Source organism: Sorex araneus, chromosome X (assembly GCF_027595985.1).
Source record: "Sorex araneus isolate mSorAra2 chromosome X, mSorAra2.pri, whole genome shotgun sequence".
Lineage (NCBI taxonomy): Eukaryota > Metazoa > Chordata > Mammalia > Eulipotyphla > Soricidae > Sorex > Sorex araneus.
The window spans coordinates 350,303,223-350,328,164 of record NC_073313.1 but is presented as its reverse complement, the minus strand read 5'-3'; the positions used below and the strand labels follow the sequence as shown (position 1 = coordinate 350,328,164).

At 41.3% G+C, this 24,942-nt stretch overlaps 1 protein-coding gene across 1 annotated transcript in view; it reads left to right on the top strand.

Annotated features, from left to right (window-relative positions):
* Nucleotides 1-24,942, top strand: part of NBAS (NBAS subunit of NRZ tethering complex) — a 388,118-nt gene that overhangs the window by 231,013 nt on the left and 132,163 nt on the right. The window contains exons 36-40 of the mRNA XM_055121563.1: nucleotides 870-1,037; nucleotides 8,902-9,015; nucleotides 9,834-9,957; nucleotides 23,476-23,552; nucleotides 23,918-24,055. Of these exons, the coding sequence (XP_054977538.1) occupies nucleotides 870-1,037; nucleotides 8,902-9,015; nucleotides 9,834-9,957; nucleotides 23,476-23,552; nucleotides 23,918-24,055 (621 nt within the window). The remainder of the gene's footprint in view (nucleotides 1-869; nucleotides 1,038-8,901; nucleotides 9,016-9,833; nucleotides 9,958-23,475; nucleotides 23,553-23,917; nucleotides 24,056-24,942) is intronic.

Sequence of the window (24,942 nt, the reverse complement as noted above, 5' to 3'; positions counted from 1 at the left end):
TACAGCACATCTGTATATACACTCGTACAGATGTGCTGATGTACATTCATAACATACAGAGAGGCAATGTGTAGTTACTACAAATCCCTTCTGAGATTTGCTTTTAGCTAGTAAAAGCTTTTTGCCAGTCCATCCAGTTTCTTTAGGGGCCACAGTGCCATTTTCCTTAGGGCAGGGTGGGTTGTGGGTTGTGGGTTGTGGGTTGGGGAGGGAGAGACCCAGATTAGACTGGAGGAGAGCAGGCGTGATTTCCAAAGCCAGTACCCACAGAGAGCTTGGCTGCAACTGCACTGGGTGGGTCACATGCACAGAGACAGGTTGGCCTGTGGTAAGAGGCCTCGGGCATAATCAGGCGGGACCTGTGTGCCACTGCAGAGCTCCTTGGCTGGAGGGAGCCCTCGCTGGACACCAGGGATCTCTGGCTTGCATGATAGGCATGTATGGGCAGCTTGTTACTTTCCTTTCAAGTCAGAAGTGATGTGCCAGCTGCCCCTGTGACTGTGCTTGAGAAGAGCTGTGAGCTCTCTACCGCCCTCTCCTCAATTGGTGACAAAGTGAAGGAAAGGGAATTTCAGTAGCATCTTTTTTTTTTTTTTCCCAGTGATAGTTCCTTTGAATTTTAGTTCCAGTTTGCATAAAGGCACTTTAACGGCCGGCCACTTGGGTCTGGTGTCTTTTACCTGCTTTTCTTTCATAAATGATTCACGGAGGCCCATTGTGCTTACAGCTTTGGCTCATATCTTGTTACCACCAAAGATTCTGCGTCTCTCTTCATCTCCGTGGGTGATGCTGTTCAGAAGTCATGTTCTTACTCTCGCCCTGCTCCAGTGCCCATGGCTTCACAGCTCCTGGTTCTGTGTTGATCCTAGGAGGAAGGCGGTGTTGCAGGCAGCAGCTCCTCGGACCTACTCCGGTGGACCACCGCCACGACCATGAAGGTCCTTTCCAACACCACGACCACCACCCGCGCGGTGCTCCAGGCTGTCAGTGATGGGCAGTGGTGGAAGAAGTCTTTGACTTACCTTCGCCCCCTTCAAGTAAGTAATCACCTTTTATCCCTGATTCTCCCCTCCCGAGTTTTATTTAGCTCCTACAATTTAAATGTGATTGTTGATAGAGTTTCAGGCATACAATGGTACAGCTCCACACCCACCTCCAAAATGAACACCAAATAGTGTTCTTCCACCACTGTCTCTGTCCCTTCCTACACCCCAGCCTCACCTCCTTAGCACACTCTACTCTGAATGCTGCATTACAGGCTGCGTTACCGTTGATATGTGTGTGTGTATGTGTGTGTTTAACCCTATTTTGCTTCTTTATGTTCCTCATGTGAGTTATTCTGAATTTGTCCTCCTCTCTGGTTAACTAGCATTATATCTTCTAGTTCTACATTATATCCATGCAACAGCAAATTACATCATTTCCTTTTTTATTATAGCAGTGTAATATTCCATTTTATATCTATACTATAGTTTTTGTATCTATACTATATCCCCTTTGTTCTTTCTTAGCAACTTAGGTTTAGAAATATTGGCTACTATGAGTAATACTGAATAGTGAGCACAGGAATGAAAGTTTAGTTTCAAAGTATCACTTTTGTTTCTTAGTGTAGATCCTGAGCAGTGGAATTGCTAGATCAAATAAAATTTAATTATTCATTTTTTGATGTTTCCACACTGTCTGCCATCAACATTTCCCCCCACAGTGGATGAAGGTCCCTTTTTTGCCATATAGAAATAACCAGCGCTGGTTATTTCTACTTTTTTTGATCTTTGTCACTTCACTAGTGTGAAGTTATTTATTGTTTCTTGATTTGCATTTTGCTGATTACTTTAAGCATTTTTTATTTCTTTTTAAAAATTTGTTTTATTGAATCACAGTGAGAAAAAATTACAAGGTTGTTCATGATTGGTTTTAGTCATACAATGTTCCAAAACCCATCCCTTCATCGGTGTACATTTTTCACTACCAATGTCCCCATTTATTTCTCTTCCAACCCCCCTCCCACCACCCCTGCTTCTGTGGCAGGCATTCACTTTTCCTCCTCCTCCTCCTCCTCCTCCTCCTCCTCCTCCTCCTCCTTCTTCTTCCTTCTTCTTCCTCTTCTTCCTCTTCTTCTTTCCTCTTCCTCCTCCTCTCCTCCTCCTCCTCCTCCTCCTCCTTCTTCCTCTTCCTCCTCTTCCTCTTCTTCTTCTTCTTCTTCTTCTTCTTCTTCTTCTTCTTCTTCTTCTTCTTCTTCTTCTTCTTCTTCTTCTTCTTCTCCTTCTCCTTCTCCTTCTCCTTCTCCTTCTCCTTCTTCTCCTTCTCCTCCTTCTCCTCCTTCTCCTCCTCCTCCTCCTCTTCCTCTTCCTCCTCCTCCTCCCTCTTCTTCTTCTCCTCCTCCTCCTCCTCCTCCTCCTCCTCTTCCTCCTCCTCCTCCCTCTTCTTCTTCTTCTCCTCCTCCTCCTCCTCTCCCCCCCCCCCCCGCCCTTTTGGGCATTGTCTGTCTCTGTCTCTCTTCTCTGTCAGCTTTTGGGCATTATGGTTTGTAGTACAGATACTGAAAGATTATTATGTATATCCCTTTACTGTTAACACTCAGTACTTATCTAGATTGATCATTTCTATTACTGTCATACTGTGCCCTTCTCTATCCTAACTGCCCCCTTCTTCCCCTCCCCCGCCTCCCCCACTTACACACACACTTGTGGCAAGCTTCCAATCATTGACCAGTCCTCCTGGCTCCTGTTTTTCCTGGCTTGGATATTAGTCTCATACTATTTTTTTATTTTCCCACAAATGAGTGCTGTCATTCTGTATCTGTCCCTCTCCTTCTGACATATTTCACTCAGCGTGATACTCTTCATGTTCATCCATTTATATGTACATTCCATGACTTCAGTTTTCCTTGTGGCTGCATAGTATTCCAGTGTGCAGATGCACCATCGTTTCTTTATCCAGTCATCTGTTCTTGGACACTTGGGGTTGTTTCCAGATTCTGGATGTTGTGAATAGTGCTGCAGGGAACATAGGAGTGCAGGTGGTGTATGTGCTGAGTGTTTTGGGGCCTCCAGGGTATATTCCCAGATGTGGTATTGCTGGGTCAAATAGAAGCTCAATTTCTAGCTTTTTGAGGAACGCCCATATTGTTTTCCATAAAAGCTGTACCAGACGACATTCCCACCAACAATGAAGGAGAGTTCCTTTCTCCCCGCATCTGTGCCAGCACTGGTTGTTCTTCTTTTGGATGTGTGAGCACTTTTACATAACCCAATTGGTCAGCTATAAGTCTTCTTTGAGACAGTTTCCATCCATCCATCCATCCCCATTTTTTGATGGACTGCTTATTTTTCATGATGTTAATATTTGCAGCTGTTTTGTATGTTTTGGATATTAATTTTTGTTAGATAATGTGGTGAGTGAATATTTTCTTCTAGTTGATTGGAAATCTTTTTATTATAGTCATTATTTTCTTTATAGTGTAGAGGCTTCTTAACTTAATGTAGTCTCATTTCTTAATTTTTACTTCTGTTTTCTTGGCCACTGCCATTGAGTCATTGAAGATGCCTCTAGAGTTCATATGGTGCAGAAACCTGCCCGTTTTATTCTGATGTAATTTATAGATTCAGGCCTAATGGCAGGACATTTAATCCATTTTGACTTAACTTCTGTGTATAGGTAAGATACAGATCTATGTTTATTTTTATCTGTATTTTTCATATGGGGAACAAGTTTTCCCGGCACCATATGCTAAAGAGGCTTTCCTTGCTTCACTTCATCCACTTAGACTCTTTGTTGAATATTAGCTATTATATACCTGAGGGTGTGTCTCTGGGCTCTAAACTTTATTAAGCTTAGAGTCTGCCCTTATTCCAGTACTGCAGAGTTTGGATTACCTTAGCCTTATATTATAATTTGAATTTCGGGAGAGAATAGCCTCTCTTTTTTCTCCAGGATTGCTTTGGCTATTTGGGGGATTTGGTCACTTCATGTAAATTTTAACAGCCTTTTGTCCATGTCCTTTTAAAAATGACATGGGTATTCTAATGGAGACATTGATTCTGTCTCATGCTTTGGGTTAGATAGTGGTTTTAACGGTGTTAATCCAATTCATAAACAAGGTGTTTCCATTTCCTTAGATTTTATATTTGTTTTAATTGTGATTTATAGTTTTCTTCATAATAAGTCTTTCATTTTAACTTAGTTCTTATGTATGTGATTTTTGGAGGGGAACGAGTGAATGAATTTTTTCCCCCACTTTCCTATTTTATTATTTTTGTATAAAAAATATGACAGACTTTGTATGTTGGTTTTGTAGTCTATCACTTAATAGCTAAGATGGAGTTGGTAAATATAAGTTGTTAATTTCCTAGTATATGAGTTTCTCCCCACTTTCACTTTTAAAGAATTATGGTCTTAGAAGATAGTTGATATGCTTTTTGTCTTCTTGATTTAATGAGACATGTTTTGTTCCAACTTGTGGTTCATTATTCATATGAATAATATTCCATGTGCTTTGGAGATTCTATACATGTCTATTAGACCCACCTCTTTCATTTTCTTTTTTAAATCTGGTGCTTCCTTACTGGTTTTTGCCTAGTTGGATCTTCCAGTACCTATAATTTTATTCTTGAACTCATGCTATAATTCTCTTGTATTTTCTGCTTTTCTTTTCAATTTTTCCCCTATCTTCTAGTATTTATCCATGGTTTCCTGCATCTTTGAACTCAATGATTTGTTAGCTCCGTCACTCTGTTATTAAGACATCTAGTGAAATTTTTAGTTCACCTAACAAAAATCTTGCAATTTTTTCATAGCCTCTCTTATAGTTCCTCTTTCTTTATTGTGGGCTTATACTGTTGTTTCTTTCCATTCATTTCATTAAATAGAGCCATAATGGTCTTTGCAGTTAATACTCACCTGAAATGTTACAGAGATGGGATCTTTCCAGGCTCTTATTTTCACCTATTAAGTTTGGTGGGCTCTGAAGTCTCTTCATTGTTTCTACAATGCAGTGAGGGCCATGGGTCTTGTTTTGTGTAGAACGGAGTAGCAATGTAAGTCTTGTGTTCACCCTTTCCAGACAGATCCTGTGTTGCTGTGTTTATGTTGCATTCAACTGCTGCTGATGTTGGTTTTTTTTTGTTGTTGTTGGGTTTTTTTTTTTTGTAAAATAGATTTTATTTGGCGGGTTTTTGAGGGGGAGAGAGCGAGAGAGAGAGAGAGAGAGAGAGAGAGAGAGAGAGAGAGAGAGAGGGAGGAAGGGAGGAAGGGAGGGAGGGAGGGAGGGAGGGAGAGAGGAGAGTAATGTGCTCAAGAGAGAATTCGAGCTTCTCCAAGAGCAGAGAAAGCCCCTAGACACATCCCAGCATTAGACATGAAAGCATAAAAGTACACATCTCAAGAGGGGAGATGCAGGCAACACGTGCTCGGGTACCACATGTTCTCAGTCATGTGGGCGCAAGCAGCACATGGGCTTGGGCAGCGTATGCACTGCTGCTGAGTTTTTGCTGCTCTAGATTTTACCAATCCCCCAGTGCAAATTTCCAGGAATTTTTCCTGGTCCTGTTGCTTCAATCCTTAGATAAAATAACATATCACAATCACAATCACGATATCCCATTAATCACCGATTTCTCGGGTGGGCTCAGTAACATCTCATTTCATCCTTTCCCTGAGATCTTAGAAGTCTATCTCAACTCAGCCCTCCTAATGATGTTGCACTGGGGGCTCTTCAGGGTCAGGGGAATGAGATCCAGCTTGTTACTGGATTTAGCATATGAATACACCATGGGAAGCTTGCAAGGCTGTCCCATGTGGGCAGGAAACTCTAAGAGGATTGCCAGTTTCTCCCAGAGGGAGAAGTAGGCTAAAGATATTTGCGGCTGTGTGCTTCTGGGAGCTTGCTTTTAAGTCTCTCTGGATGTTGGCCGTTGATGGGATTACACACACCTGGGTTCCTCTGCCGGTACCTTCATGCATGAGGCCTGTCCAGACGTGTGGAGAGGGGCCTCCAGCATGGCTGCAGCTAGGTTCCGGTGGTCTTCGGCCGCCTGGAGCTCTGCTCAGGGTGGGGAGGGAAGCTGGAGCCCATCCCCTCCAAGGAGCCCCGGGGAAGACAGCCAGGCGTGCGGGCAAGAGACATATAGAATATAAAAATATTCATATAATACTTAATGTATAATCAGATATTCGAGTTTTAGCATGCTCCAGTTTATACATTTATATTTTTATATTATAGTTTAAATAATATAACATGGTTTACATCCATGTTGAGATTTATGATTTTGATGTCCAGTTACCGCACCTCAGAACTTCCCAAGTGCTTAAGACTTTCTGCTGTTTTCTTTAGGTTACTTCTAATCTGTCTCTTCATTTATATTAAGATTATTTAAATGCTGTGTAGAGAATGGACAACAATGAATCAGGAACAGAAACAAAAAGACAGATTTCTTTGCTAGTATAATTGAGTGAGAAATGGTGTAAGATAGCCATGAAGGAAGTGAGAAGTCGCCAGATTCAGGATGTATTTTGTAGGTTGGCTGATAGTATAGGTGTGGAAGATGTAGGAAAGAGGGGACCTAAAGGTGGCAGGTAGTCTGGCAGTTGGGCCCGTGGAGATGCCATTGACTGAGATGTTTTTTACTCGATTTGCAATAAAACCGTACTCCTGGTCATTTATGTATCACACTGGTTCTGCTTACTTTTCTGTCTTACCTGTTGGACTTTTTGAAGGCTTGTGCGTTAACAGTATTTAACACTGTGATTAATAATAAGGTTTTAATTAAATATCAGTCATAAGTTTATCACTTGCAATAGCAGCTTCATTGTTTCCTTAGACTGGATCAGCATATAGTAAGTACTGTATAAACTTTGGATGAATGGGGATTTGGCTCTTCTGCATGAAAGGAGCTTTGCAGTGGATTTGAGGAGAGCACAGCAAAGCAGGTCTTCAACCACACTTGTGATTCTAAAGTACTTGCTAATGAAAAATGCTAATAGAAAGTCTTAAGAGCATTTGTAATGAAAAGGGGTTGGTATTGTTTTGCTAAGGTTTCTACAGATCAGGGCTGAGGCAACCCTGAATTGAATTTAACCAGGAATCCAGCATTGAAAGGCCTCTCCCAAAGGGAAGAAAGACAAAGAAGCCTGTAGGATACACAAGGTAGATCAGTTTGTTTAGAATGCAGGGGTATTGTTAATTAGCAGTTAAAAATGTTAAAATGTTGTGTATACTTTAGATGTATATTATTGACTATATTTAGCATTGGAATGAACTACTAATCGGTTGGAGGGGAATGCACAAAATACTTTTTTAAATATTTTATTCTGACTGTCCAATAGAGCTCTAATCCCTTTTGCTTCCATGTTTTTGATTCATTGATGTCAAAGCAACCAAGAAAATCCAAAGGCACTGAAGGGTGGGCTTGAAGTGCTGCTCTCAGAATGTGGGTATTTGTAGGATAACATAGCCTCAGTAGTTTAGGTTTATTGGGTTACTCCCGTTACAGTGCTCCTATTCCTCTTTGTTTATTTGTAGCTTCTTTCTTGGTGTTCTGTTGACTTGTAAATAATGTTTTTCTCTTCTCCTTGAGTCCTTTGCATAGTTTATTCAGAGCAAGTCCTTTTTGTATGGACACAGGAAGACTTAACAAATGTTATGCTTTTGTAACCTGGGAGTCATTTGACTCTACATGATATTTTCCTCCAGGGCATCTGTTCTCTTGACCTAAGCCTCAGCTGCCCTTACTTCCTAGCACCCCCAAAGCACGGTCCCGACGTGGGACAAGAAGGACCCAGGGCAAGCGGTGAGTTGTGTGCTACCCTGGCATTGAGATGGGCCTGGCCAAAGTGCCTAATGCTTAACTATAAGTTAAGAGCTTGATCATGGACAAATGCTGTCATGATCCAAACAGTGATAACTAGATTTGGACCCTGCTAGGGTGAGGAATGATTAATCTGGCCTGAGTGCTGTGGTCTGAGCCTGTGGCAAGATGTTGCCAGGAGAGCTGCCTTGCAAGCCTCAATGTATCCCTTGCTATGTCCATACAAAAATAACTAGTATTAAGATGTTAATAAGTTCCTGGACTAAGGAAAAGAAAAAAACCTTAAGAGTGAGGAAGGGCTTTGGAGTGCCCTGCCCTCAGGAAGGGCTTTCTTATGTTGATTTTGCGACCTGGCTGGTTGTAGCCTGGAGGGTAAGGTGGGAGAGACAAGTAAGTAGGAGGAGAGAGAGAAGCCAGAGAGAGAAGCAGCAGTTGAGCAGTAGATCCAGAGAGAGGCCGGAGCTGGGAGTGCGGGAGATGAGAAAGCTTGAAGATTGAATAAACGGTAACTAATCAGCAACCAGCTTGGTCCTCGTTCTTCCTTCGCCTGTCCTTGACCACCGGCTGTCCCGGTCCAGTCCACACACTGCGGTTCCAGAGCACCGAACGCGGGTGGTGAGACAGAGCCGCCCGGAGAGCCCGCGAGTGCTCACCCCCCCTCGGCGTTCTTTAGTTTTTTACAGGTATTCTTATATTCTCTGCTGGGGTCTGTGTCATTCTGACACCCTCATTAGGTCAGACAGTGCACATTGATCCGCTTCTGAAATCTTTATATCCTTTCTTCCTTTCCTTCCTGCCTTTCCTCTCTCCTTTCTGCCTTCTTCCCTCATTCCATTACTTCCTCCCTCTCTCACTCCATCGTCCTCACAGCTCTTTCTTTCTTTTTTTTCTTTTCAGGTCACACCCAGCGATGCTCAGGGGTTACTCCTGGCTCTACACTCAGGAATTACTCCTGGTGGTGCTGGGGGACCATATGGGATGCTGGGAATCGAACTCGGGTCTGCTGCGTGCAAAGCAAACGCCCTACCCGCTGTGCCATCACTCCAGCCCCAGCTTTTTCTTTTTTATTTAATATTCTTCACTTTGTTCTGCTTAGGACCAGGAATTTGGTGGAGCTTATGGAATTGGAACTGTAGCCAATGAAGATCTTGAAAAACAAGGCTGTCATCCTTTTTATGAATCTCTCATTTCCAATCCCTTTGTCACAGAGGTAAGGACAACGTGCCAAAAGATTTTAGTTCCATATTGTTATGGGCATGTTAGTGTTAAAAAAGCTGAAATTGTGGAGTATAAAATAACATAACACAAGACTAACACCCAAGGACAGTAGATAGAAGGGTCAGGAAGATTGCTCCATAGGTGGACGCCTGCCTTGTGAGGGGGTGGGGAGAAGTCAGCTGGAATAGAGAAGGGATCACTAAGAAAATGATAGTTGGAGGAATCGGTCAGGATGGGAGATGTGTGCCAAAAGTAGATAAAGGACCAAACATGATGAACTCTCAGTATCTGCATTGCAATCATAATGCCCAAAAGTAGAGAGAGAGTATGGGGAATATTGTCTGCCATGGAGGCAGGGGGAGGGTGGGAAAGGAGGGGGTATACCGGGGATATTGGTGGTGGGGAATGTGCACTGGTGGAGGGATGAGTGTTTGATCATTGTGTGCTTGTAACTCAGAATGAAAGCTTGTAACTCTATCTCACAGTGAATCAATAAAATTAGAAAAGAAAGCTGAAATTTTTCTTGAAATATACTTTTTTTGGCTTTCTTATTGTGTAATTCATTGATCTGGTAAGTATTATTTCATATGTGTTATATTTAAATACATATTTCACATGTATCACCACATATGATATGAGATTAAGATCTGTGTTTAATTCATTTAAAATTTTGCTTAAAGTAATTTGCTTTAGTAAGGAAGTTAAATTGAAGTCAGTAGAAAATATAAAATAATATAATTTTGTCTATGAATCACAGATATGTGAACAAATACACCATAATAAATTGGTAAAACTGTTTCCTTTGTCCAGTCTGAAGTTACTTATGACACCTGTCAACATGCCCCAGTAGAAAGCTTTGCAGAGGTGTTGCTGAGGACTGGAAAATTGGCAGAAACTAAAACTGAAGGAGAAGAAATATTTCCAACAACAGAAGGTATAAAGGAAGTTCAGTTCTTGACAATCTATCTCATATTATGAGGAAAATTTATAATAATGTGGCAGTGATTGAGAATTAGGAAAAATAGTAAGCTTTTCCTTAATTTTGAACAGCATAACACCGTCATGCATTCATGTTATGTATTTAAGTTGTTCAATTCTCGTGGTTTTCTAGCTACGTACTAATATTGAGCATTTTTAAAAAGATGAATATAGCAGAATTCCTATGTTTAAGTTGCTCATTATGTAAAGTGATTCTTCTAGTGAAAGCTGTATGCTACTAGTAAATACTTATCTCCTGCTTTTGGACCCGGCTGTGGAAGGAGCATGATGGAGGGGCCCGAGGGAGCGCCCTCGGACCCCAAACAGCCCACTGAACTAATTCCGGCATGGGACCAGAGACCCCACGGCGTGCGGAAGCTGTGGGACCCGGGCATCCCCCAATTCTTTTAACCTGTCTCTCTCTCAACTCCTCCCTCCCGAGCACAGCGCAGGGGCCGCGGTTTTCCTGAGCGCAAAACGGAGTCGCCGATTCAGCCAAAACAGGACGTGAGCGCGCTTGCGGGAGTCCCCAGGGGGCGGGGGCGGCGACCCCCGCCCACCGCAGTTAGATACTTAAACCCACCTCCCCCACGTGTGCTTCCTTTTGGACCCGGCTGTGGAAGGAGCATGATGGAGGGGCCCGAGGGAGCGCCCTCGGACCCCAAACAGCCCACTGAACTAATTCCGGCATGGGACCAGAGACCCCACGGCGTGCGGAAGCTGTGGGACCCGGGCATCCCCCAATTCTTTTAACCTGTCTCTCTCTCAACTCCTCCCTCCCGAGCACAGCGCAGGGGCCGCGGTTTTCCTGAGCGCAAAACGGAGACGCCGAGCCTCTCTCTAGGTTTCTCCATCTTATGAGCACCATAAAAGGGTAAAAGTTTATAGTGATGTTATTTCTGGTTGTACTTTCCCTGGACTTTATACAGAAACCCAAAACCGCGCGGCCGCTGCCGCGGCCGCGCGACTTAATGTCATCGTAGTATGAGCAATATGTAATGGTTCCTTTCTAATGGGGCGGACTTTTGTGGGAGATCCTAATAGTAAGTCTATTGCTGAAATATTGAAGGCAATCAAAGTGGTAGCCATCTCACTAGACTGAACTAAGCTATATCCCCACGCCGGCTGAGAAGAAATTTTCTTCTTTCTCGGGAAGAAACGCGGTGTGTCATCAACTACAGTGTGATGTCCATTAAGCAAACAGACCTGGTGGCGTGGGAATGGGATATAAGGGGAAAAATTATGTACAAGGAACAGCGGGACGCTGGTGGAATCTCGAGCCGGAGCCGACACCAGCGCAAGACCGTCGGTTCCAGAGACTGCTTGCAGATACTCTACAAGTCTATCAACTAAGCCAGAGCCCCACGCCTGCTGATGACGGGAAATAACCATCCTTTTCGGTTTTTTTTTCCCTTGTCAGGCAGCGTGGCGATTACTAAAACAGGCGTGAACTCGGTGGCGCGGGGCAAGGGGGAAAAAGAAAAACTATGTAACAAACAGCGGGACTTAATATCTCTATATTCTTAGCAATGGAGAACTATCAAATGCCTCCTTGGCAATAGGACTGCTTTTCTTTTTTGGGGGAAACCCCAACAACGGTAGTGAGTTGTGTGTTGAAACATGGAATGTAATCGAAATAAGGCGTAAACGAAGTGAAACATATCATGTGCAAGGGTTGGGACTGGGGAGGTGGGAGGGGGCGGCAGGTATACTGGGGGGGTTGGTGATGGAAGATGGGCACTGGTGAAGTGAAGGGTGTTTGAGAACTGTATAACCGACATAATCCTGAGAACTATGTAACCCTCCACATGGTGATTCAATAAAACTTAAAAAAAAAAAAAAAAAAAAATACTTATCTCCTGCTTTCATGGATTAAGGACTCTCAAATATTTATTTCATTACGTATGCATGTATATTTCATCTTCAGTCAGGGGAGATAGCTCAGGAGGTAGAGACATACTACCATATGTGAGTATGTCTGGACTGATTGAACCTGGGCTTGGTGTATAGCCTTAGAGGCCCCTAGCGCCAGAGGCTGAGCACAAACTCTCTGGCCACAGCTGGACTCAGCATCCCTAGTGGACCCTGTGAAAAACAAACCTAAGGATTTTCTGCATGGCTGCAGATCTCTTCATGTAAAATATCTTGAAAAAAGCAAAACATATGCGATTTCCTGAAGACAGCTTGCCACTGGGTACTTTTCCTCTCTCTAGTCTCCTTTCTTTTTCTTTCTGCTCTGCCATCCTGATTGAGCACCTTACGATTTAAAGGCTCCTGGAGCACCAGCTCTCCTGTCTATATTCCAGGCATTAGTAAGGAGGAACGCTGGGAGGAGTGTCCAGTAGAAGAATAGTGTTCAGTATTTCTCTAGCTTTCTGGACTGAGGTGGGCTGAAGAGCTTGGATGTTCTGTTACTCTAATGACGGTAATAGGACTTCTCTAGTAGGCCTTTTCTTTTTGTTTGCTATTTTTCATTTTGTTTTACTTTAATAAAGTTGTTCACAATGATTTATTACATTTAATATTCCAACACCAATCCCACCACCATTATACCTTCCCACCACCATATTTTGAATTGTTCCACCCCTACCCATAAAGCCTGCCCACAAAGCAGGACCTAAATAATTTATTTTATATTGCCTGTTATGAATGGTCCCCTAAAATGATCCAGAAACGTTTCCTTAGAGGAAAGTGTGTGAATATTGTTGTATCTCACCCTGGAGCCATTAAGCACCTGTATTAACATGTTGTTAAAGGTTGAGCCTTGTGGGCTTATGGGGGGAATGGGTGTGTGTGTGTGTGTGTGTGTGTGTGTGTGTTCTTTATACCCCATCAAATGTGGTGTGCTACTCTTGGTGCATCAGTGATGTAGAGTATGAGATGTTGCTCTAGGCATTCTAAAATTTTAAAGATGGTGATACAGTTGAGGTTAATTTAACTTTTGTTTGTAACTGGATAGTGATTTGAGGGGTCCGGAGACATCTCTGTGGCGTGCTGCTCTCTTCTGAGAGCTTTATTTGTGAGTCTCTGGATCATGGTCGTTAATGAGCTTATGTGCCGTCAGAGGCAATTTCTGGGCGTGACTGCCAGGCTACTGGAAACAGGGAGATGGGGGATGTGGCCTATTTCTGACTTTGTGTGAGCCTGGAGATTTTGCTCACAAGTCCCGCATACCTGGGATTTTCAGCAGATTTATGCATGAGTGAGGCTTGTCGGAGCCTGTGGACATGGTCCGTGTGCATGGTGGCAATTGAGTTCTGGGGGTTTTCAGCTGCTGGGGCTCTGTTGGGGCGGGAAGGGGAACTTGCCCAACCCCTCCATCTTTACCCAGTGAGATAGCCTGGTGTGGGAACGGAAGCATCTTTGAGGGTGGTCTTCTTGGGTTGCTCTCTTCCGAGAGTTTTGAGTCTCTAATGAGCCTTTTCTTAGACTAGTTACTGCCTGCATTAATTGCTATATCCAATTGTGATTTCGTTGGTCTTCATGACTGATTCTGTAGTTTTCTATCCAGGTTACACATTAAAATTATTTAGGAAGTTTTTAAGAAATGCTGAGATCTGCTGTGGGATTCATGGTGGACACTTTAATAAAAACAAAAAAAAAAGTATATGCCATGGGGGCCCATGTAGCAAATGTAAAGTTTTATAGTTCCTCGTGTGATTCACTTACAAAACTATGGGCCAGGCCCATTGGGTGGTTTTGTTATCTCTCTTCCTCAAACCCTGACACGTGTGCTTTCTAAGCTTCTCACCTGAGAAGCCAGGTGAAAATCTCGGATACTCTTTATGCTTATGTTTGATCCCTTCAACTTGAATCATGTGTGCCATATCTGCTTCTAACACTTATACCCAGGCTCTGAGGGTTTTAATCTGGTGGTTGTAAAAATCAGTGACTTTACAGCGATGTGCATCGGCTGAGTGTGTGCACAGCTCTTATTGGATAGGAATCGAGGATGCATTCTTGATCATTGAATACAGGCTCACAGGTTATGTAAGCGACTTTTAATCTGACCAGTGAGACTTCAGCAGCTTTGCAGGCATTTTCTATGACAGGTTCTTTTCGAATTAAACTTTTCTAGGGCCAGAGAGGTAATACAATGAGTAAGTTACTTGCCTTCCATTTTTCCATCCTTGGTTCAATCCCTGGTACCCCATATGGTCCCCTAAGCCTCTCTCACAGAATCAGGAGTAAGCGCTGAGAACCATGCAGTGTGGACCAAAAACAGAACCAAGCAAAAACTTTTGTAAGCTTTTCTGACATTAAGATTCTGATATTCCACCAAGGGAAAAATAAATATTCCCATATTATTGAATTGAATGAGAAACATTTTGTAATATTTCTTGTGTATGTATATTAAGAGTGGATAAAAAAAATCACAGATGTGATTTTACTAATTATTCCCATAATTTATATTTGGGTTTATAATTTATGAGCGGGTGAGATACTCTCAGTAGCTTGCTGGGCTCTCCGAGAAGGATGGAGAAATCGAAGTTGGGTTGGCCACGTGCAAGGCAAACTGCCATACCCGCCGTGCTATCGCAGTACAAGTCTCACAATGGAGACGTTACTGGTGCCCGCTCAAGCAAATCCATGAGCAACAGGATGATAGTGACAGTGACAGTGATAATTTATGAAACACTTTTGTATGCTATCATAGTTTATACTTTTGAAATACTAGTATATCTGAAATAGTTATCTTTGGTTATTTTATTAAATATTCAGGATTGTAAAGCGAAATAGGCCAAATTACTCAGATCGAAAATCCTGGTAAAAATGTGACTCTTGACTTTAGACTAGAAGTAGGTCATAATACAAATTAAGCTTCTTATCATGACCTGACATTCAACATTTTTTTAATAAAGTTGATGAAAAGCTTTTTATAGAGACTAGCTAGAGAAAATTGATCATTATTTATTTAGCTAAATGAATGATTTAATGGCTAATGATTTCCAAATCAATAAATGGGCAGCTTTCCTCTATAAATTTAGTTCTACCATTAAATTTATCAGAGCACTTTCTGGAGGTACTTATTTTGCACAGAATTAGAGCTTGAAGCCGTAGGCATAGATTTCCTCTGATTTGTGCTGTGTAACTAGTTTAGGAGATGCATTGTATTAAAAGTTTGAGGTTCAACGTTGCTAGTTAAATTAATATAGACTGTAAATGTAGAGAATATCATTGAATACACAGTAATTTATACAAGATAAAGACATAACTTAAATGGTAATGTCAGATCACTGACTCGGTCTGTAGCCAGTATATCTTGGACCCTAATTAAATACTGTGGGATTCATATTATCGTTTTTAATTTTGTCAGATATTGTTTCGGGTGGCTTGTGGATTCAGAGTGAAAGCCTTCCCATGTGTAAAACTTAATTTCCTTTTTGCAAGATTTGTTGAACCTCCGTAAAAGCTACTGAAAAATATTGGGGTGTGGGGTGCCTGAGTTTCGCCCAAGCTGTGCCCAGGGGCCCTCAGGTCTCTCCTGGTGATACTGGACCAGCTGCGACTGTAGTTCAGAGATAGGGCCTGGGGATGTGGTGTTGGGGATTGCCAGAACCTCACCCGCCGTGCCTTAGGGCCACTATGGCAGTGTTTCAGAGATGATGTGGTGTCGGGAGTGTACCTAAGTCCTCTCAAGAGCACTAACCACTGTGCTGTCTCCCATTCCGTGCTGATATTTCCATGCCCTAGGTAGAATTGGGACAAATATTATCTCCTCCAACCCCACAATATGTTGCCTTTTAATTTGGTTATATTCTAGAGGTGCTCTGGGCTCAGTCCCATAATTGTGGATATGAGTATGGATATGAGAGAAAACAGTGTCGTGAGGTAATTTCAGGAGCTATTGCTTTGGGGGTGAAAGAAGAAATGTGATCCTTTTCCTTTAAACTTGGGACAGTCAGTCATGTAGCGACAGGGAGGCCATAGGCTTTGTGTGGTCAGAAATTCAGCTCTTGATATTATGGTGGAGAGAAAGAGATGTGTATAATTTGCCCAGCGGTATCTTTTGGGAAACCCTCTTTGGGAAATAAGTGAGTAACAAGTTTCTTGGTTATTTGACCCAATGGTTGGAGAACTTTTTTTTTTTTTTTTGGTCGACACCCAGTGATATTCAGGGGTTACTCCTGGCTCATGCACTCAGGAGTTACTCCTGGTGGTGCTCAGGGGACCATATGGGATGCTGGGAATCAAACTCGGGTCAGCCGCGTGTAAGGCAAATGCCCTACCTGCTGTGCTTTCGATCCAACCCCCTCCCTTTTTTTTAAATTGAATCATTGTGAGATACAGTTACAAAGCTTTCATGTTTGAGTTTCAGTCATACAATGATCAAACACCCATCCCTCCACCAGTGCACATTCTCCACCACTAATGTCGCCACCCCCCCCACTTCCAACCCTCCCCCTGCCTCCATGGCAGATAATTTTCCCCATACTCTCTACTTTTGGGGATTATGGTTTGCAGTATAGATACTGAGAGGGTATCACATTTGGTCCTTTATCTACTTTCAGCACACATCTCCCATCCCGAACGATTCCTCCAACCATCATTGTCTTAGTGATCCCGTCTCTATTCCAGCTGCCTTTCCCCCAGCTCATGAGGCAGGCTTCCAACTATGGACAGTATTCCTGACCCTTGTGTCTACTGTCCTTGGGTGTTAGTCTCTACATTATGTTATTTTATATTCCACAAATGAGTGCAGTCATTCTATGTCTGTCCCTCTTTTTCTGACTCATTTCACTTAACATGATACTCTCCATGTCCATCCACTTCTAAGCAAATTTCATGACTTCATCTGTTCTAACAGCTGCATTGTATTCCATCGTGTAGATGTACCAAAGGTTTTTGGAGAATTTTTTTCTCTTTTCTTCCTCTAAATTAATTTTATTAAATTTTCTCTCTCTCTCTCTCTCACTCTCTCTCTCTCTCACACACACACACACACACTTTCAAATTTATTGTGTTTGCTTAAATTTTTCTTAAAATTTAAACACTTTTCTTATTCCTTCTGTTGAAGACACTGGTTTCTGAAAATTCCTAATTGTTTTCTTCCTCCCCTACTTTTGTAACTATATTGTTTTCTTGAGTGACTCATGGGGAAATGGCAGATTAGCACACGCTTTTGGTGTGCTGAGTAAAATCACAGCTGACTCTGAAGGACTTTTTGTCTTGAGAATGAAATCTTGTCTTACCTCCCATAGCTGCGCCTTGCCCCCTCGTACAGTCCTGCTCTCAAATAGCCACTTGTCAACCAGCATGCCACATCCCTCCACTGTCCCTAAAATGCAGAAAATTCCTAGGGAAATTCTCAGGTTTTAAAAATAGTTGAGAAGTTTGTACAGAGAATTCCTGTATCACCTTTACCTAGACTCTAGAAAGAATAAACATAATCCCTTCCTCTCTGTCTATTCACCAAATTATTTTTGATGCATTTCTATGTTAAAGACATCAGGATACTTCAGTTCTTGGCTGCTTCATCATCTATTTAACTGGAGTTAATATTTATTACCTTTTTTAGAAGATAATTTTTTTTTTTTTGCATTTTGGGTCACACCCAGCAATGCACAGGGGTTACTCCTGGCACTGCACTCAGGAATTAGCCCTGGCGGTGCTCAGGGGACCATATGGAACGCTGGGAATCGAACCCGGGTCGGCCGCATACAAGGCAAATGCCCTACCCACTATACTATTGCTCCAGCCCTTAGGAGATAAAATTTTTATTTAATGAAATCAAATATCTAATGTGCAGACTTAAGACTACCCGAGTACTGACATGTTCAAAACCTGTGTAATCTTTTATCCTACTAGTATACAAAACATTACTATTATCTCAGAGTCCATGCTTTTTCTCAGCAGCCATTCATTCCATACTGTGGAACAAGTACTTAGTGTTCTTTTTTCCCCTCACTTCTGATTAGTTTTGATTGTCTTAGAATTCATTCAGTGGAATCATTAAGTGGAATCTGGGATTGTACAATGTGTATTCATCTGTGTAAAACTAAAAATGAAAGGTTTCACTTATCTATGTTACATCTACCAATGCTTTTTCTTAATTACAGAGTAATAGGATGTTGTATGAATATATCACGGTTAATTCTGTTGAAGGACAGCAAGCTTGTTTTTTTTTTTTTTTTGTAGCTTTCTGCTATTATGGAAAAGCTGTGGTAAATACTCTTTTACAGTGTTTTGCAAACATATACTTTTGTCCCGGGTTAATTTCTAAGGCAGAATTGCTTAGTCAATTATTATATGTTTGTTTAGTTGTATAATAAACTACCAGACACCTCTTATATTCCACTGTTCTGGTTTTCATTTGGTTTCTGGTTCTTTTTTTTTGCTTTTTGGGTCACAGCTGGCGATGCAAAGGGGTTAACTCCTGGCTCTGCACTCAGAATTACTCCTGGTGGGACCATATGGGATGCTGGGAATCGAACCCGGGTTGGCCGTGTGCAAGGCAAACGCCCTACCCGCTGTGCTATCGCTCCAGCCCCAGAGTTCTGATTCTTGAAGAATTCATTCACTTCTGAGTTTTACCTGCCTGGAATGAACAGATATGAGTCTGCCTTCTAGATAGAACTGTGAGAATAGAGAATTCCCCAGTAGTGTTTGTTCTTCTGAATGGCAACATCCTCCAGTTTCTGTCTGTTGTTGGGACCCCTCTAGTGCCTGATAAAGGACATTTTGTATACTTTATCCAGAGTTTATAGTTTTCCTCTGTGCAGAGATTTTCAGTAAGATAACCCAGTTACAGGAGAATTTAAAAAAATAATTCTTTTGGATGTAATTGGGGTTCATCAGATGATTGTAGTGTTAAATTATGATCGATAATTTTTTCACTCAGAGAGAGAGAGAGAGGAAGAGGAGACAGAGACAAACAGAGAGAGGCAGAGGGGGAGAGAAAGAGAGGAAGAGGAGAGAGATAGAGAGAGAGAGAGAGAGAGGGAGGAAGGGAGAGAGAGAGGGAGAGAGAGAAGGAGGAGAGTGCTCATTTTAACCCTAAGTACCTTTGAAACGCCCTCTGAAATACTCTCACATTGAGAATTAGGGTTTCAACATATAAATTTTGGCCAAACAAAACTATTATGTTTGTTAACAGTGTCATTTCAGATTAACACACACACTCTCTCTCTCTCTCTCTCTCTCTCTCTCTCTCTCTCTCTCTCTCTCTCTCTCTCTCTCTCTGTATGTGTGTCTGTCTGTGTGTCTGTGTGTCTGTGTGTCTGTCTGAGACCACTGATTTGGTCTGAGACAGATCCAACTTGGTCTTAAGGTCTTAGGATTCCAGTATGGCCTTAAACAATAGCATTAGAAAAGTTTGACAGCATCAAGGTTAGTACTTAAAGGATTTGGCAATTGCACCAGGGCCCTAGGCTACATGTAGTATAAGTATCCGGTGTTTTGCAGCAGAAATGGTCTTACCTAGTTATTGGTGGTGCTGATGAATACCATATCACACACCCTGTGGTCTGTGCATGGTATCATTTCCTCTGAATTTTGAAGTACAACGTCATACAGTAAACAGTGGTGGATTTTAATTTTCATCCCAGAACTCTCTGGAATGAAAGAGATAATTTCTTTCCCAATGTGTTTTTAATTTTTATTTTGTATGCCAGAGTTTACTTACATTTATATAGATTGTTTTCCTTGCTTTTCAAAAATATATTGGGAGTTTGATATGGTAAGACACCCGAACATGGGAATGAATGTTATGAAGGAAGATGCTTATATTTAGATTCCTAGATTATGTTAGGTCATATCGGGATACCTTATGGTCTGTCTAGAGGCAGGAAATACAGGGAAAAATATGTCAGAGTTCTTATACTGGTTTTCATGCTTAGGATTAAAAATTGTACACAAACATTTACTTCAGATGAATAGTTTAAATAAGTTGGTGAAACCTGGGATATAGAAATAATCTTTAGTTGCCAAAACTCTGACCTTGGGGTGATAAGACCCAGAAATATTGCCTCCTCTGTGTGGAATCTACAAAGGAAGTGATCAAAAGTGTTTCCTCGGAATGATCTGGTTTATATATCACGCAGCAGGCAAGTTATTCCTTGTCTTTAGGAATTAACACTGGGAGTTGTGAGTTGTGATCTCTCAAAAATGAATGCAGACCTCCTAGTTGTCAAGGCATAAGAAAATACAGAAATGAAAGAAACAATTGATGCATTTTCTAAATCTGATGCATATGTAATATATAATATATTAGTGTACTATTGCCTATATTAGATAAAATCTCTTCTAGTTTTGCTTGGAATAGCCATTTGTATATTTATGTAATTATATGCACTACTTAGTAAAAATAACAATGAGAATCCTGTAGCCTTCTCTCTAGCAGTGATTTCTGGCACAAAGGTGATTTTAAATTCATAGAAATTAAATTTCTGTTCTCTTTTTCTGATTTTAAACTTCATTTTCAGTTATTTATGTTCAGGTCAGAGTCTGGTCATCTTGTGAGTTACAGCTATGAAATAATATACTTATAGAAAATGAAACTTATTTGAACTTTAGTGTTCACACGGAGATTCTCACACGGAGGTTCTCTCCCTATCTCCAGGGGAGTGTGCTTTTATTACAACTGTGCTATCATTGATTGTTTTTAAGAAAACCTTTTTTGTGTGTTGATTTGTTTCAGAATTCTCTTCAGTCTCTCTCACATATTATTTGGAATATCTTTACCAGTAACATTTTAATCCCTTACGGAAACCTGGGTTTTGGGAAATGGCCAAATACATATTAAATGATAGAAAGATCAGGTTGATAAGTTGCCAAGATTAGGTTTGATTGGAAGATAGAAATGGGCTTGATTTTCCCAGGTAGACCACAGATTGACCCAGTCACACTGTGTGAGAGAATGCCCTCTAGTAACTGGAGTGACAGGCAGATCTAAAGAAAGGACCATGGAGGAATTTCTTTGATGAGACAGGAGTAATTTTGTAAATGCTTTCAGATATGCTGGTTGGAAAATTGGTCTCTTTGTGCATAAGAATGGGCAATATCTGAAGAAAATTAAAATGGCAAGGGAAGGAAAGTAAGTGAAGTTGCCACTTTATGAGAAACTATATAAGAAAGAAAATTAAAAGGAAAGACTTATTAGTATGTGAAATGATTGAATTTTTCCTCTAACCTAAGTGTTTTTATTACAACGTTAAGCAGGTATTCAATTGTAGAATATAGACAAATACAGGGAAGTCAAAATGGTAGCCATGGGTTTATGTGTATGTGTGTGAGGTTTGTGATTTCTAGACTCTAAGCAATTTTTCATTCAAATAATTCAATATTTTAACCATATTGTATACTTTTTTCTTTTATTTATGATCTGGTATGCAAAATGTATTACTTAAGCCCATCGTTCCATTTTAAATGTCTGCAAGAATATATTCATCAGTATTGTACTTCTTCCTTGCTCTCATAATCGCACACACTTTAGGGTTTGTTGAATTGTCTGAGCAAACACTGTTTTTTTGTTGTTTTTAATTTAGAGACTTCTTGTTGGCATAATGTGATTTTTTTCCTCAAAGGCAGTCACTCTGATTCTTCTCCTGAGGCAGTGTTTGGTTCAGAGAGATTTGTTGTTGATAGTAGGTGAAGGAATGAATTTGAAAATGAGCCTAGAAAGGAATAGTTTTTGATTAGAAACATCTAAAACAGTATGATTCCCTGGGAGGCCTGAGGCTGACTGGTAAGCCAATCTGGTTCATTAGGTTTTGAGAAGACAAAGAAAATGAATATTTAAAGACCCGTTCTCTTTGTAGAGAATAGAGAAGGAAGCTCAGTAATCCCTGGGAATTATTCCAGGGAGATAGGAATTCTAGGTCACCTTCTGACACCACTTATTTGTGGGTTGCTCCTCATCTCACCCCTACCCCACTGCTCACATGTCAGCTGAACTCAGATTATACAAATGAATTAAATCTTGGTCCCAGTAAAACATACTTGAGAAGTTAGTTCTGGGGCCTGAGAGATTGTACAGTGATGAGGGCACTTGCCTTGCACACAGATGACCTGGGTTGTGTCCCTATCACCTGTATGCCCCCCCACCCCTACCCCGACTCCCATCAGGAATGATCCCTGAGTGCAGAGCCTGAAGTATGCCCTGAGTACAGCTGGGCGTGCTCTCACGCTATTGATCCTCCACTCCCGCCCCCCAAAAAAACGGGTAAATCTTCCATATCTGGGTCCCTGTGTTCTTCAAAGCTGAAATATTTATATTTTGATTACATATGATTACCTAAGTATGAAGATGAAATGTGTATAAACACAGACTTTAGTTTAGTCTCTTTTATTAGAAGTGTGACAGTGACAAATTATTGCTTGTATCAATATTTTTTGTGAAGAAGTTGTTAATGGTTTTGTGTGTATGTGTGTGTGTGTGTGTGTGTGTGTGTGTGTGTGTGTGTGTATGGGGGGGGTTGTTATGGAGTAAAAGTGCTGGGGTGAAAGGTATCTGCCTTGTATGCAAATAACCCTGATCGGATCCCTGGCATATGACATAGGATTCCTGAATACTGCCAGGAATGATGGACCTAAAAGGAGGGAGGGAGGGAGGGTAAGGAGGAGAGAGAGGGAGGGAAGGAGAAAGAGAGACAGACAGACAGACAGACAGACACAGAGAGACAGAGAGACAGAGATCTAAACCACAGAGCCATCAACCCTATAAGCCAACCTTGTAAGCATTAGAGAGAGAGAGAGAGATGGTGTATTTGTATACGTAAACCTCAGAGCTGCCAGTACTGTAAGCACTAAACTACAACAACCAAATTTTAAAATGTCCTTGTCAAGGAGGCAGGCTGGGGAGTGGGAGGGATCCTGGGGTGAGGGTGGGGAAATGGTGATGGTAGTGGTGCTGAAACATTGTATATCTGAAACTCAGCTAATGACTAACCTTTTAACTTGATGCCTTGTTACAAAATTAATTTTAAAAGATACCATACACTGGAAGGTAGCTACTATCTTTTTTGTGGAATGTGACCAAAGAGGACTATGAACAAACCATATTATCATCACTGTGGAAATAAAAGCATTAGTCTGAATTGGTATTTCCAAATCGTTTTGTTATTCTGAGTTTTAGTACTCAGATTATGATTGTTTCTTCATTGATATACATGTATATGTAAATGTGTACATATGGTCCTAGCAAGTATCACATATGTAAACATATATTGCAATCTTCGTATGTAAAACGTGCTAAGATTAGCTGAAGGAAATCATCCTCACCGATCCTTTTTGCACTTAGGTTTGCTGCTGTACTAACAAGATTTTCTTAAGTTTAAGTAACTAAACAGCAAAATTTGTTCAAGTTAAGGCAGGGTTCGTTGTCTGAGTTAAGGTAAGGTTATCATTTCCCTGAGTTTCATGTGTTACTTCAATATGCCAAATAGACTTTTATAAATCAGGGCATTTAGTAACTATAAATGTCATATGGATTCTTAAGTAAAATAATGTGTTTTCTTTCTGCATTTCTGCACAGTTCTCTTACAATTAGCAAGTGATGCTTTACCCAATGACATGACCTTGGCTCTCTCTTATCTTCTTGCTTTACCACAGGTAAGTTTACCCTTACCGATGAAGATCTTAAAAATGAACAAAGTCAAAATATGTACTAGGGAATTTTGCCATTAAATATCTGTGTTTCACTGCCTTCAATTGTTCTTGACTCCTCCACACTACAGTCAGTTTTGGAATAAATTCTGCAGTGTTAGCTGAAATGTTGATGTTTTTAAATCCACGTTTACATGCACGGGATCTGCCTTTATAGAGTCATCTGAATTTTAATGGAGTCATATAAAGCTGAGCTTGAATTGGTGATGGAAACTTGGAACCAAGCTTCTGCGGTAACCGCTAGAAATGTACTGGTTTGTGATGATCCTGTTAATTTCCTTTCAGCTCAGTTTCATTATGTTCCCTTTCAGGTGCTAGATGCGAATCGGTGCTTTGAAAAGCAGTCGCACTCTGCTTTGTCTCTTCAGCTAGCGGCCTACTACTACAGCCTGCAGATATACTCGAGACTGGCCCCGTGTTTCAGGGACGAGTGCCATCCTCTCTATAGGGTGAGTCTTCTGGGTCTCCACTTGGCTAATGAGCAAAGTGACAGCTGTTCTGAAAGAGCCACGCTTGTGTTTACCTCTTTGGAGGGAAGACTCGGCTTCGTATTCATTAAAGTGAGTGAATGCCCTTCCTTGGCTTTCTGGGCTAGACCTCCTCGTTTTCCCAGGTGGATTTTCTAATATTCAGAGTGAATGCTGATTCTTCCTCCAACTGTCCTGTCATTTACTGTGACAGGGATGTTTGGAAAAGCTAAAGTAGCAGAGAGAGTCTGTCTGTTAATTCACAGTCCCCGGGAGGATGCCGTCTCATTCAGGAAAGCAGGCAGTATAGTTTTTGTGCAGCACCACACTTATCATTATTGTTAATTTTTTGTGTAATGTGATTTATAACCCTGTTAATGGTCAGCCTTCATGCATACTGCATCTTAGCCCCACACCCTCCGACAGGGTCCCGCTTCCTCCTTCATGAGCTCAGTGCCCTTGCATTTCCTCAGTTAAGTAAGCATGGTCTGTTTCAGCAGATAGAGCATTGGTTAGCATGCTTGCTTGCTGTTAAGTTTCATGTAACTTTATGGTTAATCTCTGAGTGAAACTTATATGAAACCTCAGGCTCCTCGTGTCTTTTGTGATCACAAGAGTTTTACAGATACCACTGGAATATCAGAGTCCTTCTGTCTGCTAGTATAGGTTAGTTTCAATTACAATAACTGGGAAATAGTCTGCTTTTTGGTACTGGATCGTTTTTTTAGAGAAGCCCATAAATCAGGCTTTAATCCACTATATGTGTACAAATCCAGTGTTTACATTTTATAGAAACAGTTCTTGCTCTCCCAAATTAAAGCCAACTCTAGAGAAATAATTTTATGTTTGTTTGAAAGTTCCAGCTAAAT